General features: G+C 40.8%; 1 protein-coding gene across 3 annotated transcripts in view; it reads left to right on the forward strand.

Moving 5' to 3' along the window:
* The window catches only part of LOC143282719 (unconventional myosin-VI-like), a 54,824-nt gene that overhangs the window by 33,834 nt on the left and 2,327 nt on the right, over positions 1 to 18,663 (forward strand). For all 3 annotated transcript variants that reach the window (XM_076588439.1, XM_076588440.1, XM_076588438.1), the window contains exons 22-31: positions 1,866 to 1,956; positions 3,230 to 3,380; positions 4,457 to 4,597; positions 5,569 to 5,645; positions 7,874 to 7,952; positions 9,384 to 9,433; positions 10,787 to 10,894; positions 15,046 to 15,149; positions 16,321 to 16,452; positions 17,675 to 17,899. In XM_076588439.1, the coding sequence (XP_076444554.1) occupies positions 1,866 to 1,956; positions 3,230 to 3,380; positions 4,457 to 4,597; positions 5,569 to 5,645; positions 7,874 to 7,952; positions 9,384 to 9,433; positions 10,787 to 10,894; positions 15,046 to 15,149; positions 16,321 to 16,452; positions 17,675 to 17,899 (1,158 nt within the window). The remainder of the gene's footprint in view (positions 1 to 1,865; positions 1,957 to 3,229; positions 3,381 to 4,456; positions 4,598 to 5,568; positions 5,646 to 7,873; positions 7,953 to 9,383; positions 9,434 to 10,786; positions 10,895 to 15,045; positions 15,150 to 16,320; positions 16,453 to 17,674; positions 17,900 to 18,663) is intronic.

Consider the following 18,663-nt stretch of genomic DNA (forward strand, 5'->3'; position numbering starts at 1 on the left):
GAGCAGTTTGTGATGATCTAATATTGTATGACAGACCCGTGATGTTTTCAGTGAAGAACAAGATCGAACGTCGCCGGGAGCAGTTTGTGATGATCTAATATTGTATGACGAACCCGTGACGTTCATTGAAGAACAAGATTGAACATCGCTGGGAGCAGTTTGTGATGATCTGGTATTGTACGACAAACCTGTGATGTTTTCAGTGAAGAACAAGATGAAATATCGCCGTGAGCAGTTTGTGATGGTCTTGTATTGTATGTCGGACCCGTGATGTTTTCAGTGAACAACAAAATGGAACATCGCCGGGAGCAGTTTGTGATGATCTGGTATTGTATGACAGACCCGTGATGTTTTCAGTGAACAACAAAATGGAACATCGCTGGGAGCAGTTTGTGATGATCTGGTATTGTATGACGAACCCGTGATGTTTTCGGTGGAGCAGTTTGTGATGATCTAATATTGTATGACGAACCCGTGATGTTCAGTGAAGAACAAGACTGAACATCGCCGGGAACATTTTGTGATGATCTGGTATTGAATGACAGACCCGTGATGTTTTCAGTGAAGAACAAGATCGAACATCGCTGGGAGCAGTTTGTGATGATCTAATATTGTATGACGAACCCGTGATGTTCAGTGAAGAACAAGACTGAACATCGCCGGGAACATTTTGTGATGATCTGGTATTGAATGACAGACCCGTGATGTTTTCAGTGAAGAACAAGATCGAACATCGCTGGGAGCAGTTTGTGATGATCTAATATTGTATGACGAACCCGTGATGTTTTCAGTGAAGAACAAGATCGAACATCGCTGAGAGAAGTTTGTGATGATCTGGTATTGTACAACAAACCTGTGATGTTTTCAGTGGAGAACAAGATCGAACATCGCCGGGAGCAGTTTGTGATGATCTAATATTGTATGATGAATCTGTGATGTTTTCAGTGAAGAACAAGATCGAACATCGCCTTAAGGAGTTTGTGATGATCTGGTATTGTATGACAAACCCGTGATGTTTTCAGTGAAGAACAAGATCGAACATCGCCGGGAGCAGTTTGTGATGATCTGGTATTGTATGATAAACCCGTGATGTTTTCAGTGAAGAACAAGATCGAACATCGCCGGGAGCAGTTTGTGATGATCTAATATTGTATGACGAACCCGTGATGTTCAGTGAAGAACAAGATCGAACATCGCTGAGAGAAGTTTGTGATGATCTGGTATTGTACAACAAACCTGTGATGTTTTCAGTGGAGAACAAGATCGAACATCGCCGGGAGCAGTTTGTGATGATCTAATATTGTATGATGAATCTGTGATGTTTTCAGTGAAGAACAAGATCGAACATCGCCTTAAGGAGTTTGTGATGATCTGGTATTGTATGACAAACCCGTGATGTTTTCAGTGAACAATAAGATGTAACATCGCTGGGAACAGTTTGTGATGATCTAATATTGTATGACGAATCTGTGATGTTTTCAGTGAAGAACAAGATGAAACATCGCCGGGAGCAGTTTGTGATGATCTAATATTGTATGACAAACCCGTGATGTTCAGTGAAGAACAAGATCGAACTTCGCAGGGAGTAGTTTGTGATGATCTGGTATTGAATGACAGACCGGTGATGTTTTTAATGAAGAACAAGATCGAACATCGCTGGGAGCAGTTTGTGATGATCTAATATTGTATGACAAACCCGTGATGTTTTCAGTGAAGAACAAGATCGAACATCGCCTTGAGCAGTTTGTGATGATCTAATATTGTATGACAGACCCGTGATGTTTTCAGTGAACAATAAGATGTAACATCGCTGGGAACAGTTTGTGATGATCTAATATTGTATGACGAATCTGTGATGTTTTCAGTGAAGAACAAGATCGAACATCGCCGGGAGCAGTTTGTGATGATCCAGAAATCAATCCGCATGTGGATCCGGGTTCGCAAGTTCAAACCAAAGTCAGTCAGTCTTCTTCGTTTTCTCTGCCTGTCTTTCTTTCTTTCTTTCTGTTTTTCTTTCTTGTTCTTTCTTGCCCCATCGTCTGGAGGGAGTTGTAGTACTGAATGGACATTAAAAGCTATGTCGTGTCTTTTCTTTCTGTTTTTTTTTCCTTTCTTTCTTTCTTTCTTTCTTTCTTCCTTTCTTTCTTTCTTTCTTTTTCTTTTCTTTCTTTCTTTCTTTTTGTTCTTTCTTGCCCCATTGTCTGGAGGGAGTTGTAGTACTGAATGGACATTTAAAACTTTGTCCATGTCATGTTTTTCTTTCTGTCTGTCTCTTTTTCTTTTTCTTTCTTTCTTTCTTTCTTCTTGTTCTTTCTTGTCCCATTGTCTGAAGGGAGTTGTAGTAAACTTTGTCGTGTCATTTCTTTCTCATTCTTTCTTTCTTTCTTTCTCTTTTTCCTTTTTTTTTTTCTTTCTTTTTGTTCTTTCTTGCCCCATTGTCTGAAGGGAGTTGTAGTATTGAATGGACATTTAAAACTTTGTCATTGTCATTGCTTTCTTTCTTTCTTTCTTTCTTCATTCTTTCTTTCTTTCTTTCTCTTTTTCTTTTTTCTTGCTTTTTTCTTTGTTTTTCTTTCGTTCTCTTTTTCTTTTTTCTTGCCATTTTCTTTCTTTCTTTCTTTCTTGCTTTCTTTCTTTGAATTAATAATAATAATAATAATGTACATTTATATAGCGCCTTTTCTCTCTAAGAGCTCAGGGCGCTTTACATGAAAGAAAAATTTTGCATGTTCCATAAATCATTCATGACCACTCTTTCTTTGTAATACTGAATGGACATTTTAAACTTTGTCATTGTCATTTCTTTCTTTCTTTCTTTCTTTCTTTTTTTCTTTCTTGGCCCCTTGTGTGAAGGACGTTGTAAAGCTGAACGGACATTTAACTCTTTCTCATACGAACGGTGAAAGAGACGACGTTAACAGCGTTCACCCCAATTACCATCATCAAAATATTGTAAGCGGAAGGCTCTTATACTGACGAGGTGAATGTTGACAAAGAATACCGGCAATACCATACCTAGATGAGAAGAGAAGACTGGCCGTACTGAGTGAGTTAAAGCATTGTCATTGTCAGTTCTTTCTTTCTTGCTTTCTTGCTTTCTTTCTTTCTTGCTTTCTTTATTTCATTTTTTTCTTTCTGATTCTAAATATGAAAGGGCAGCAAAAACAAATTAAGAATTAATTTTTTTTTTAAACCAAAAAAACTCCTCTATCGCATCACCTGCCCACAGGTACGCCATGATCCAGAAGGTGCGGTCTCTGCAGACCCAGCTGACGATGATGAGCCAGGTGGTGGGGCAGATGAAGAAGGACAAGGACTCGGCCAGCGGGCAGGTGAAGGAGCTGGAGGACGCTCTGAAGGCCTTCATGCACAGGATCAGGGTGAGGTGATAAATACGGCGAAATGAAATGAAATTCAGTTCAGTTCACTTGAATTTTTTTTCTTCTTCTTCTTTTTTTTCTTTCTTTCTTTCTTTTTTTTTTTCTTTCTTTCTTTCTTTCTTGTTTTTTCTTTCTTATAAATTATTATTATCATTATTGAATATTTATGTTCTGCAGGCCTAAATGTACAAGATCAGGGTGGGTTATAATAATAATAATAATAATAATAATAATAATAATAATAAATAGACAAAACAAGACAAATTGAAATGAAGTAAAATGAAATAAGATTTTTAAAAATTCATTTTAATTCAATTCAGTTTTAGAAAAATAATCATGCTCTGCATGACAATTCATTCTCTTTCTCTCTCTCTCTCTCTCTCTCTCTCTCTCTCTCTCTTTTAAAAATATAATCTGCAGGCTTTCATGGCCAAGATGAGGTTGAGTCAAAAGTTAAGAAATAAAAGAAGACTAAACTGAAGAAAACGAAATTCAATTTAGTTCAGTTCGATTTTTAAAAAAAATTCTTTGCAGGTGTTCATCTACAAGATCAGGGTGACACAAAAGAATAGATGAAATAAAAACGAAATAGAATAAAGCTCAGCAGGCATTCATATGTACAAACAGTGCGAGTCACACACACACACACACACACACACACACACACACACACACACACACACACACACGAACTTAATACAAACCTCATTTTTTGAAAAAAATAGTGTTCCAACTGGACTTTGTGTATGTTTGCATGTGTGTCTTTCTGTCTGTCTGTCTGTCTCTATGATGCCTGTGGGCACTCTGTGTGTGTGTGTGTGTGTGTGTGTGTGTGTGTGTGTGTGATAACATGTTTATACACTTACATTAATATGTGTGTGTACATGTGTATGTTTTACATGCTTACATGCTTCCATATGTATGTGTGTGTATGTGTTGTTGTTGCTTGTTGTTGTTGTTTTGTTCCTGCTGCTGCTGCTACTGCTGCTGCTGCTATTGTTTCGTTGTTGACGCTAGCAGTGGTGTACGCTTCTCTCTCTTTTTTCTTGTTGGTCATGTCTGTGACATCTCCGCAGACCACAAACATCACCTGGGAGGAGATGTCAAGCACAACAAACCAGCTGATGACCAAGATGGACACGTCACTGGCCGACCTCAAGAAAAAGCTGGAACAACAGAAGGTCGCAGAGGAGCAGGAGCGTCTTCGCAAAATTCAGGTCAGTGTCAATTTTTTCTGATTAAAAAATAAATTTGTATTTGTATTTCTTTTTATCACAACAGATTTCTCTGTGCGAAATTCGGGCTGCTCTCTCCAGGGATAGTGCGTCGCTACACTTTAGCGCCACCCCCCTTTTTTTTTTTTTCTTTTTTTTCCTGTGTGCAGTTTTATTTGTTTTTCCTATGGAAGTGGATTTTTCTACAGAATTTTGCCAGGGACAATCCTTTTGTTGCCGTGAGTTCTTTTATGTGCGCTAAGTGCATGCTGCCAACGGGACCTCGGTTTATCTTCTCATCCGAATGACTAGCGTCCAGACCACCACACAAGGCCTAGTGGAGGGGGAGAAATATCGGCGGCTGAGCCGTGATTCGAACCAGCGCGCTCAGATTCTCTCGCTTCCTAGGCGGACGCGTTACCTCTAGGCCATCAGTGCACACCGCTTCAAATGAATAAATGAATAGTAATAAATGTAAATAAAAAAGATTCAGTCTGTATGATTATTTTTTGTTGTTGTTTTTTTTTTTTTGTTTGTTTTGTTTTTTGTCTCTATCTCAGTGTTTCTTTTTCTCTCTCTTTCTCTCTCTGTCTCTGTCTGTCTGTCTGTCTGTCTGTCCTCCTGTCTCTCTCTCTCTGTCTCTGTCTCTTTCTTTCTTTATCTCCCTTTCTCTCTCTATCAATGCCTCTTTCACTATTTCTCTCTCTCTCTCTCTCCTTTTTTGTCTCTCTCTCTCTCTTTCTCTCTCTGTCTCTGTCTGTCTGTCTATCCATCTCTGTCTGTCTGTCTGTCTGTCTGTCTGTCTCTCTCTCTCTCTCTCTCTCTCTTTCTCTCTCTGTATTCACATAATTTACAATATGACTCTATCGATATATCCATTCATTTACATTCAGCTGGATGTTAACACGACTCAATTAGCATGCGTTACATGAGATTCTTCTCTTTTACTAATGTGGGAGACTGTCTCTTCACAGGAAGAAATGGAGAGAGAGAGGAAGAGGAAAGAGGAGGAAGAGAGGAAGCGGAAGGAAGAGGAGGAACAGAGGAGGCTGTGAGTGTTCAGAGTGTATCACATCTTTAACCCCTTGATTGCTGAACCATGGTGAAATGAGATCAGTGTGGCATGAATTTGAACCACAACAAAAAAAACTTCGTGTGAACTTTTAACTCATTCTACCCCATAACGTGCAACAACAAAAAAACAACTTCTTGTGATCTTTTAACTCATATTACCCCATGAAGCACAAAACAACTTCTTGTGAACTTTTAAGTCATAATACCCCATGAAGCACAAAAAACAACTTCTTGTGAACTTTTAACTCATTCTACCCCATGAAACACACACACAAAAATTCTTGTGATCTTTAAACTCATTCTACCCAATGAAGCACAAAAAAACCTCCTTTTGAACTTTTAACTCATTCTACCCCATGAAGCGAAAAGAAAAAAAACCAACGTCTTGTGATCTTTCAATTCATTCTACCCCATGAAGCACAAAAAACAACTTCTTGTGAACTTTTAACTCATTCTACACCATGAAACACACACAAAAAAAGTTCTTGTGATCTTTTAACTCATTCTACCCTATGAAGCACAAAAAACCTTCTTTTGAACTTTTAACTCATTCTACCCCATGAAGCGAAAAAAAAACAACCCAACATCTTGTGATCTTTTAATTCATTCTACCCCATGAAGCACAAAAACAACTTCTTGTGAACCTTTAACTCATTCTACTCCATGAAGCACAAAAACAACTTCTTGTGAACTTTTAATTCATTCTACCCCATGAAGCACAAAAACAACTTCTTGTGAACTTTTAACTCATTCTACCCCATGAAGCGCAAAAAAACAACTTCTTGTGAACTTTTAACTCATTCTACCCCATGAGGCGTAAAAAACAAACAATCCATCTTGTGAACTTTTAATTCATTCTACCCCATGAAGCACAAAACCAACTTCTTGTGAACTTTTAACTCATTCTACCCCACGAAATGCAAAACAAAAACAAAAAAACTTCTTGTGAACTTTTAACTCATTCTACCGCATGAAGCGCAAAAAAGAACAACTTCTTGTGAATTTTCTTTTAACTCATTCTACCCCATGAAGCGGAAACACACACACACACACACACACACACACACACACACACACACACACACACAAAAACAAACAACTTCTTGTGAACTTTTAACTCATTCTACCGCATGAAGCGCAAAAAAGAACAACTTCTTGTGAACTTTTAACTCATTCTACCCCATGCACGCACCTGGAGTTTACTCCCCCTCCCCAGCTGTGCAGCCAGATGTGCATGTAAACATGTTGCATGTGAACACTAATAGTGATAAGTCTTGAACTACTTATTAGATTGCTTTTCAAATCTTAGAATGTTAGTGCATTAACTGTTTGACTGCTATATTTTGTGATCATTGAGATATAAAAATTATTGTTTTTTGTGATTTAAATGACACAATTCATAAACAAACAACACACCCAGTTTCAGTTTGATCCACCAGTCGATGTTGACGTAGCAGCATTGTTTTCACTTCCACTGTCACTCTGCTTACCAGTGTTAGTATCAACAGAGTTATCATCGCTGTCATAGTTTATATACCACTCACGAACCCTAGGGGATGCTTGTTCAGCTGAGAGATGTTGTAGGCGTTTATCCATGATGATTGAAAATCGATCGATTTGCTAAAATCCAGTGCAGACGAAAATGCAAAAGAGCAGTAGTAAATTGTTTGTTAGTCAGCTTTGTTCACTAATGTTTCATTCTGATGGGGCTTATTGAGATTTTCATTTGCTGCATATGATTTCATTATATATTTTTCAAAATTTCGTTATTTCTGATTCATTTCATTTGTAAAGTCTTCTTCTTCTGCGTTCGTGGGCTGCAACTCCCACGTTCACTCGCATGTACACGAGTGGGCTTTTACGTGCATGACCGTTTTTACCCCGCCATGTAGGCAGTCATACTCCGCTTTCGGGGGTGTGCATACTGGGTATGTTCTTGCTTCCATAACCCACCGAACGCTGACATGGATTACAGGATCTTTAACGCGCGTATTTGATCTTCTGCATGCGTTTACACACAAAGGGGGTTCAGGCACTAGCAGGTCTGCACATATGTTGACCTGGGAGATCGTAAAAATCTCCACCCATTACCCACCAGGCGCCGTCACCGTGATTCGAACCCAGGTCCCTCAGATTGAAAGTCCAACGCTTTAACCACTCGGCTATTGCGCCCGTCATTTGTAAAGTCTTTTTTTCTGAATACAGGAAAGCAGAAATGGAGGCCAAGAGAAAGAAGGAGGAAGAAGCACGCAAGAAGCAAGAAGAGGCTGACAGAAAGGCTGCTGTAAGTGAACTGTGGAAACAGTCTTAACCGACTATTGATTTTGAGTTTGGATACAGTGTGGAACCTCACTTATACAGTGCCTATCCTTGGTCAGAGGCCAAGCTCTAAGCACTTAAAAAAAACAAAAAAACTCGGGGTCATTTGCACAACAGGTTGCCTACATGGGTAGAGCCGACTGATGGCTGTCATTGGGCACTCATCATTCGTTTCCTGTGTCATTCAGTCAGATTTCAGGCATGCAAGCATTCCCACTCAGACAGCCTTTCCAGCATGCACTCTTTTTCTCTAACAGTGGAGGTGCTGTTTGTGCTTTTTTTCTGTAACATGTAAAAGACTCTGTTCTGTCTCTTTGTTTAGTTTGTTTCTTGTGCATTTTTTTACAAGTATCTATGAATGTGTATGATTATATCTATGTACCTGTTTGTGTTTCCATATATGTGTGCCTTTAAACTTCGATGATAGCTATGTTTCTTGTGGGTTTTTTTGTTTCCAAGTATCAATGAATGTGTATGATTGTATCTATGTAGCTGTTTGTGTGTCCATGTATGGGTGCCTTTGAACTTCAATGATAGCTATATGAAAAGAAAATAAGAGAAAAAAAAACAACTAAAGTCATAACCTTCACTCTGTGCTTTGCCTACCTGTTCAGTATTTGTTGTGCATGGCATCATTATCACTCCACATGTTTTTTCCATCATTTCACTGTGTTGACATAGCATCAGTTCTGTTGACTTTTCATTTTTGGAATGGCATTATCCCTTTTGGGGTGCCCACTGTTATTGCTTCTTTTTTTTCTTTTTTTTTTTGTTGTTTTTTTTTTGTTACTTACATGGTCAGATCCATTGTGTATGTTTGTGGATGAATAGATGCATAAATATATGTGCCATGCACAGTGTGTTTGTCAGTATGTTCACACATGTGTGGGAGCTGGTGTGTGTGTGCAAAAGTGAGCATGTAAATGTAAGTATGATTGTGCATGAAAAGGAAGATCATATTTCAAGTAGATTTGTGCATAAAAAAAAAGAGATGGAAGTTCATGTGGCAAGTAGACAGTGGGTTCCTTCTTCTTCTTCCCTTCTACTTCCTTAATCCTGTAAACAGTCATTGAGATGCTCACCAGAAGAAGTGTTGACCTGATTCTTTTCGGTCTGTCAGTTCTGGGCCTGCTACTTCTTTTTCTTCTCCGTTCATGGGCTGCAACTCCCACATTCACTCGTATGTACACGGGTGGGCTTTTACGTGTATGACCGTTTTTACCCTGCCATGTAGGCAGCTATAACCCGTTTTCAGGGGTGGTTGTGTATCAAAGCGTGGGTCTCTGCAAATGGGGACATTTTCCCATCCATAATCTTCAGTATTGTCAGTCTTGTCATTTCTTTCCTGTCCTCACCTCATACCGTGTTTATTCTCGTGTATGAATTGTGGTTACAGGAGGCTCTGAAAGCAGAACTGGCAAAACAGGCCAAAGAACAGGCTCAAAGGTAAGCTGACGACAATACAGCAACATGATTTTTTTTTTTTTTTTTTCATTTGTCTTTATTTCTTTCTGCTCTTTCTTATGTCCAGTCTGTTGGGATGAACAAAAAGATTCTAAACAACTTTTTAATCTGTTTTAAATGTCTTTATATCAGGATGCATTCACTGGATGTTTATTGTAGTATTGTATTTTCCTGTGTTTTTAGTTCATCAAAATCAACATCCATCCAGAAGTACTAATGTTGCGATTAATAGTTTAGTGGTGTTTTTTTGTTAGTATTAGTGGTAGTAGCACTTGTAGTAGTACTAGTAGTAGTGGATTTTTTTTTTATCATTACCCTCATCCCCATTATTGTTATCATTATTATTGTTATTAGTAGTAGTAATAGTAGTAGTTGTACTATCATTATTATTATTATTATCATTATTATTATTTTATCATTATTTCCATATTATCATTATAAACATTATGTATCATCATCATCATTATTATCATTATCATTATTTCATTATTGCAAATGTCAAAAGTGTCAGTAGAGTTCTGTGCGCGTGCGTGTGTGTGTGTGTGTGTGAGGGGGAGGTGGGGGTGCGGGGTGAGGTGGGGTAGAGGATGAGGTATGTGAGTGAATGCATGCCTACACTGTGGGAGCAACAGGATATTGGAACGTGTATATATATATATATATATATATATATATATATATATATATATATATATCTGTGTGTGGAGATATGGGCATATGTGTGTGTGCTTGTACAAGTAAGTGTTCATCTGTGTGTGTGTGTGTGTGTGTGTGTGTGTGAGTGTGTATGTGTGTGCCGTGGAAGCTGCGATACATAGACTAGAAATGAGTGTGTGGAGGAGGGGGGTAGAGGAGGTGCAGGGAAATGTGTGTGGTGTGTGTGTGTGTGTTGGAGCTCATGTACGTTTATATGTATTTGACTGTGCTTTCATATCTGTGAAACTGCATGTTCGGTGCATATCTGTTATGCATGTGTGGGTGTATATGTAAATGTGTGTCTTCATGTTTTACATCTATTTGCTTATTTATCATCATTGGTATCTTATTTATTTATTATTGTTATTAATTTATTATTATTATTATTATTACTACTACCTTTTTTTTCTTTTTTTAACATTATAGTTATTAGTTATTTATTTATTTATTTGTGTAAGCTTATCTATTATTTATTCAACTTTTTTTTTCTTTTTTTTTTCTCAAGGCCTGACTAAGCACGTTGGGTTACGCTGCTGGTCAGGCATCTGTTTGGCAGATGTGGTGTAGCGTATATGGATATGTCCGAACGCAGTGACGCCTCCTTGAGCTACTGAAACTGAAACTCATTATTGCATGCAGGCAGGCACAGCTGGAGCAGGAGCACAGGGACAGGGAGCTAGCCCTTCGCCTGGCCATGGAGGACCAGAACGCTGTGGAGGACGTCAGCCTTCCTCCCCCTCTGCCCAGGTGTTATACCCACCATGCCTCTCCTGTTTGTCTACCTGTATTGTCTTATCACCGTACCCACCATGACACACCTGCTTGTCTACCTGTATTGTCTTATCCCCGTACCCACCATGACACTCCTTCTATCTACCTGTGTTGTCTTATCCCCGTACCCACCATGACACACCTTTCTACCTGTATCGTCTTATCCCTGTAACCACCATGCCACTCCTGCTTGTCTACCTGTATCGTCTTATCCCTGTACCCACCATGCCTCTTCTGCTTGTCTACCTGTATCGTCTTATCCCCGTACCCACCATGACACTCCTTCTTGTCTACCTGTATTGTCTTATCCCCGTACCCACCATGACGCTTCTTCTGTCTACCTGTATCGTCTTATCACCGTACCCACCATGCCACTCCTTCTGTCTACCTGTATCGTTTTATCCCTGTACCCACCATGCCACTCCTTCTGTCTACCTGTATCGTCTTATCACCGTACCCACCATGCCACTCCTTTTGTCTACCTGTATTGTCTTATCCCTGTACCCACCATGACACTCCTTCTGTCTACCTGTATCGTCTTATCACCGTACCCACCATGCCTCTTCTGCTTGTCTACCTGCATCGTCTTATCCCCGTTCCCACCATGACACTCCTGTCTACCTGTATCGTCTTATCCCTGTACCCACCACGACACTCCTTCTGTCTACCTGTATTGTCTTATCACCGTACCCACCATGCCTCTTCTGCTTGTCTACCTGTATCGTCTTACCCCCGTTCCCACCATGACACTCCTGTCTACCTGTATCGTCTTATCCCCGTACCCACCATGACACTCCTATCTACCTGTATTGTCTTATCCCCGTACCCACCATGACACTCCTATCAACCTGTATCGTCTTATCCCTGTACCCACCATGACACTCCTGTCTACCTGTATCGTCTTATCCCTGTACCCACCATGCCACTCCTTCTTGTCTACCTGTATCGTCTTATCACCGTACCCACCATGCCACTCCTTCTGTCTACCTGTATCGTCTTATCCCTGTACCCACCATGCCACTCCTTCTGTCTACCTGTATCGTCTTATCCCTGTACCCACCATGCCACTCCTTCTGTCTACCTGTATCGTCTTATCCCCGTACCCACCATGACACTCCTGTCTACCTGTATTGTCTTATCCCTGTACTCACCATGCCTCACCTTCTGTCTACCTGTATTGTCTTCTCACCGTACCCACCATGCCACTCTACCTGTATCGTCTTATCCCCGTACCCACCATGACACTCCTTCTGTCTACCTGTATCGTCTTATCACCGTACCCACCATGACACACCTGTCTACCTGTATTGTCTTATCACCGTACCCACCATGACACTCCTTCTGTCTACCTGTATCGTCTTATCCCCATACCCACCATGCCACTCCTTCTGTCTACCTGTATCGTCTTATCCCCGTACCCACCATGACACTCCTTCTTGTCTACCTGTATTGTCTTATCCCTGTACCCACCATGCCACTCCTGCTTGTCTACCTGTATCGTCTTATCCTCGTACCCACCATGCCACTCCTTCTGTCTACCTGTATCGTCTTATCCCCGTACCCACCATGCCACACCTTCTGTCTACCTGTATCGTCTTATCCCCGTACCCACCATGACACTCCTTCTTGTCTACCTGTATTGTCTTATCCCCGTACCCACCATGACACTCCTTCTATCTACCTGTATTGTCTTATCCCCGTACCCACCATGCCACTCCTTCTTGTCTACCTGTATCGTCTTATCCCTGTACCCACCATGCCACTCCTTCTGTCTACCTGTATTGTCTTATCCCCGTACCCACCATGCCACTCCTTCTTGTCTACCTGTATCGTCTTATCCCCGTACCCACCATGCCACTCCTTCTGTCTACCTGTATCGTCTTATCACCGTACCCACCATGCCACTCCTTTTGTCTACCTGTATCGTCTTATCACCGTACCCACCATGACACACCTATCTACCTGTATCGTCTTATCCCCATACCCACCATGACACTCCTCCTGTCTACCTGTATCGTCTTATCCCCGTACCCACCATGACACTCCTCCTGTCTACCTGTATCGTCTTATCCCCGTACCCACCATGACACTCCTATCTACCTGTATCGTCTTATCCCCGTACCCACCATGACACTCCTCCTGTCTACCTGTATTGTCTTATCCCTGTACCCACCATGACACTCCTTCTGTCTACCTGTATTGTCTTATCCCCGTACCCACCATGACACTCCTTCTGTCTACCTGTATTGTCTTATCCCTGTACCCACCATGACACTCCTCCTGTCTACCTGTATCGTCTTATCCCTGTACCCACCATGACACTCCTTCTGTCTACCTGTATCGTCTTATCACCGTACCCACCATGACACTCCTGTCTACCTGTATTGTCTTATCACCGTACCCACCATGCCTCTTCTGCTTGTCTACCTGTATCGTCTTACCCCCGTTCCCACCATGACACTCCTGTCTACCTGTATTGTCTTATCCCCGTACCCACCATGCCACTCCTTCTGTCTACCTGTATCGTCTTATCCCCGTACCCACCATGACACTCCTTCTGTCTACCTGTATCGTCTTATCCCCGTACCCACCATGCCACTCCTTCTGTCTACCTGTATCGTCTTATCCCCGTACCCACCATGACACTCCTGTCTACCTGTATCGTCTTATCCCTGTACCCACCATGACGCTCCTTTTATCTACCTGTATTGTCTTATCCCTGTACCCACCATGCCACTCCTTCTGTCTACCTGTATCGTCTTATCACCGTACCCACCATGCCACTCCTTTTGTCTACCTGTATTGTCTTATCCCTGTACCCACCATGCCACTCCTTCTTGTCTACCTGTATCGTCTTATCCCTGTACCCACCATGACACTCCTATCTACCTGTATTGTCTTATCCCCATACCCACCATGACACTCCTTCTGTCTACCTGTATTGTCTTATCCCCGTACCCACCATGACACTCCTTCTGTCTACCTGTATTGTCTTATCACCGTACCCACCATGACACTCCTGTCTACCTGTATCGTCTTATCCCCATACCCACCATGACACTCCTGTCTACCTGTATCGTCTTATCCCCGTACCCACCATGACACTCCTTCTGTCTACCTGTATCGTCTTATCCACGTACCCACCATGACACTCCTTATGTCTACCTGTATCGTCTTATCCCCGTACCAACCATGCCACTCCTTCTGTCTACCTGTATTGTCTTATCCCCGTACCCACCATGACACTCCTTATGTCTACCTGTATCGTCTTATCCCCGTACCAACCATGCCACTCCTTCTGTCTACCTGTATTGTCTTATCCCCGTACCCACCATGACGCTCCTTCTTTCTACCTGTATCGTCTTGTCCCCGTACCCACCATGACACACCTGCTTGTCTACCTGTATCGTCTTATTTCCCTTGCTCAGGATGAACGTTGCAGCAGCAGAGTGGTTAAAAACCACTCAGTCTGATCTGGTGTTCACCAGTGATCACATTTCAAGTTACCATTTCGGCATCGTGTTGGGGGAAAGACGCTGTGCTCTGATTTTGCCTCACTCCACATGCCTATGCACGCACACACGCACACACACACACGCACACACACACACACACACACACAAAAAAACTGTTACTCCCTCGTTTACTCATGTCTCACGCACACGCACACACACACACACACACACACACACACACACTGCAACTCCCATGTTTACTCATGTCTGTGTGTGTGTGTGTGTGTGATTTCACATGTTCAGCTATTTTCAGGCAGCCATTCTCCTTTTTCATGGGTAGAAATACAGTGTCCTAACTCTGTGATGAGAAACTCTTGGTAGAGCTGGACAGTACAAGGTCTTTAGAGAAGAAGCCCCCCTCAGTCAAGTGTTTCGGTCCTTAACTCCTTACACTCTAAGGGGGCCGGGCCGGGGCCACACAACTGCAACTCCCATGTTTACTCATGTCTGTGTGTGTGTGTGTGTGTGTGTGTGTGTGTGTGTGTGTGTGTGTGTGTGTGTGTGTGTGTGATTTCACATGTTCAGCAGTTTTCAGGCAGCCATACTCCTTTTTTTTATGGGTAGAAATACAGTGTCCTAACTCTGTACATAACCACCTGGTGTTGGGAGCAGGTCGGAGACAGTCAAAGCCATGCAGCAAGTGGCGGCCAACAAGAAGTATGAACTCCACAAGTGGAAGTACGCTGAACTGCGTGACGCTATCAACACTTCTTGTGGTCAGTGAGATCTGTTCACCTTGCAGTAATCATGATTCTAATAACGGTAATAATAGTGTGATGATCTCTATGATAATGACAAGGATAATAAGGATGATGATTAATGATAATTATCATCATTATTATTGATATTATGATCAATATTATCATTATCAGTAGTAGTAGTAGTAGTATCATTCTTCTTTTTCTTCTTCGTTTGTGGGCTGCAACTCCCACGTTCACTCGTATGTACACGAGTGGGCTTTTACGTGTGTGACTGTTTTTACTCCATCATTTAGGCAGCCATTCTCCGTTTTCGGGGGTGTATCGTTATGATCATCATTATCATCACATCTAGAATAATGATGATGATGACAATAATAATCATATTCATAATAATCATAATTATGATGGTAAAGTATTTATATAGCGCTGAATCTTGTACAGAGACTTTTTTTTTAATGATTACAATCAGTCATTCATGGATGTATTTTTCATTTAACCCCGTCATAATTTCTCCCATACGTCTACTTCCTTACTTCATACAAGTCAGTGTCATTATGTTTCAGTTGGTTTTTTTGATTTTGTTTTCTTTTTTTTTTCCTTTTATCTTTTTTTTTAATTGTTATCTTTGTTGTGCTGGTACAAACACATGTGTCACTGTATTTTTTTTATTTTAAAAACCTTATTACCCGTTATACTGCCACTCTCACATCAACAACTTGGCTGCAAGTTACATGAAATTTGCAAGTGCTGCAAAATATTGGTTTGCTGATGTTGAAATTGTTGCAGTTTTTTTGTATGTAAAAATTTAAGCCATTTGTGATTGGAGCTTCTTTTCTTTTTTTTGATAAGCAATCCAGAGTACTTTTGGCCATATTATGTGCTTAGAATAGTGTCATTTCTTTTTGTGTGTGTTGTTTGTTTTTGTTTTGTTTTTTGGGTTTTTTTTAACTTCTCTGAAGGTATTGATTCATTTATCTCTTATTTCCCGGCCATGTTAAGGAAACATAAAGCTGTAAAATAAAAAAATGAATAAATAAATAAACAAAAAAAACAAAACAGACAACGAAAAATTCAACAGTCATTGCACACAATATTTTCGTAGCTACCAAGAACATCATTCCTTTATTCAGTGATATAGTTTCGTTCCCACACCTGATCATGAATATTTACAATCTTCATTCTTCAGACCTTGAGTTGCTGGATGCATGCCGTGAGGAATTCCATCGTCGCCTCAAGGTGTACCACAGCTGGAAATCCAAAAACAAGAAGCGCACGGACAGCGGGGAACAACGAGCTCCCAAAGCCGTGGAACAAGCAGGTGAGACGATTCTGGAATGATGATGATTCTGGATGATTCCAGAACATGACTAATCGGATGACTTAATTAATGAGTGCGAGTTGTTCGTGTTGTGTAGAGTCATGTAGATTTGTGTTTGGAATAACTGATTAGGTCATCAAGAAAGTCATGTAAATCTTAGATTATGGTTTTGGAAATATGTAGGTCATTAAGAAAAATGTATAAAGTCTGTAGGAAATTCCAGTGAATATTTCAATGAATTTTTGGTCTAGTTGAAGCTTTTATGTTCTTTTTTTTCTTATTTCTTTTAAGTTTTCACATAAGATTGAACAAAAACCTCAAAGGACTTAGACCCAAAAGAGGTTAATTAAAACTCAAGGGACTTTGACAAGAGATTTAACACACACACACACACACACACACACACACACACACACACACACAGAGAGAGAGAGAGAGAGAGAGAGAGAGAGAGAGAGAGAATCACTAAGGTCTTGATGTCAAGTCACCACTCTTTATCTGGACTTCATGAGCTCTTGGGACTGCATAACTTTTGTGCACTAAAATCTACACAGAATGTAGTGAATGCAGTCACTTCAAACCCATGCAACACTGTTCTCATGTCATCAAGATTCAGCAATCAAGAATCCTTCGCACATCGTGGATAAAAATCACCCAAAGCCTCATATATTAATCTAAATAACTCAGTCAGTTTTGTTACTCGTTTATCGAAATTTTGTAACTTTATCCATCAATTATGTTTGAATATCTCCACCAAATAGTTCGTATTTTATTTTGAAACACTGGAGTAAATAAACAACGAGAATCATCGTTTAAAATGTCAGGTTCTGTTATCCACTTATGATGTTTTCACATCACTACCTAATACAATGGTATTTTGTTTATAAACAAAGGAATAAAGAAACAACAGAAAATCATCGTTTAACTCTCTCCATACGAACGGCGAAAGAGAAGACGTTAACAGCGTTTCACCCCAATTACCACCATCAAAATATTGCAAGTGGAAGGCTCTCATACTGAAGAGGTGAACGTTGACAAAGAATAACACAATTCTGACAACGGAAGCTAAAGGTTGGGTCATTAAGACACCCACTGGACATCCGAGGGGTCTGTGAAGAGAAGAAGAGAGGACTGGCCGTACTGAGTGAGTTATAAAGTGTCAAGTTCTTTGTGTGTGTGTGTGTGTGTTTGTGTGTTTTTGCGTGTGTGTGTTTCCACCCAGCGGAAAAAGCCGTGCCAGCCCAGAAGGCCCCACAGCAGCAACAGCAGGAGCAGGAGAGGAACGTAGTGCAGCGTTACTTCAAGATCCCCTTCTCGCGACCGGCCGATGAGTTCCGTGGAGGGGGCAACAAGAAGCACGGCATGTGGTACGCCCACTTTGATGGCAACTGGATCGCTCGCCAGATGGAGGTCTGCCCGGATAAACCTGCCGTCCTCCTCCTTGCTGGTGAGTTCAGGACTTGCAGGTGGTTGTGGAGGTTGTTGCTGCTGCTGATGATGATATGGATACTTATACAGCTCTTATCCTCGGGCGGAGACCAAGCTCTAAGCACTTTACAAACACGGGGTCATTTGCACAGCAGGCTGCCTGCCTGGGTAGAGCCGACTGACGGCTGCCATTTGGACGCTCATCAGTCGTTTCCTGTGTCGTTCAAACAGGTTTCAGTCACACGCACATATACTCATGCAGACATGCAGCATGTGTGTGCTGATTCGATGCTGCCAGGATGTAATGATAATAAGTAATAGTAAGAAGAAGAAGAAGAAGAATGATGATAATAATAACAAAGAGAAATGTATCAATAATAGTTATAATGGTTATGTAATGAATGTGATAATGATAGTATTTGATTAAGTGCTGAATTTTATTCACTATAGAAATCAAAGTGCTGAACACAGAGTTCATTCACATACACGAACACCAAAATGGTCACATGGTTTGAATTAAAGTGGTATGACGAATTGATATTTGCAGCCAGCAATCAATATTTGATAATTATTGGAATGTAACAAAAATTGGAAAAAAAAGAAATTGTGCATGTTAGAGACTTGTTATTGTACTTGTATTGTACAATTGTTATTGTATTGGTATTGTACATGAAGGATGTATATTAAATGATTTGTTTCATATTTTCGAAATACGTGACATTGGAAGAGTTTGCACAGCGGTAAACATATACCTAATCTTTCACTCCCCCCCCCTTCCCCATC

The sequence above is a fragment of the Babylonia areolata genome, chromosome 6 (assembly GCF_041734735.1).
Source record: "Babylonia areolata isolate BAREFJ2019XMU chromosome 6, ASM4173473v1, whole genome shotgun sequence".
In the NCBI taxonomy this organism is placed as follows: Eukaryota; Metazoa; Mollusca; class Gastropoda; order Neogastropoda; family Buccinidae; genus Babylonia; species Babylonia areolata.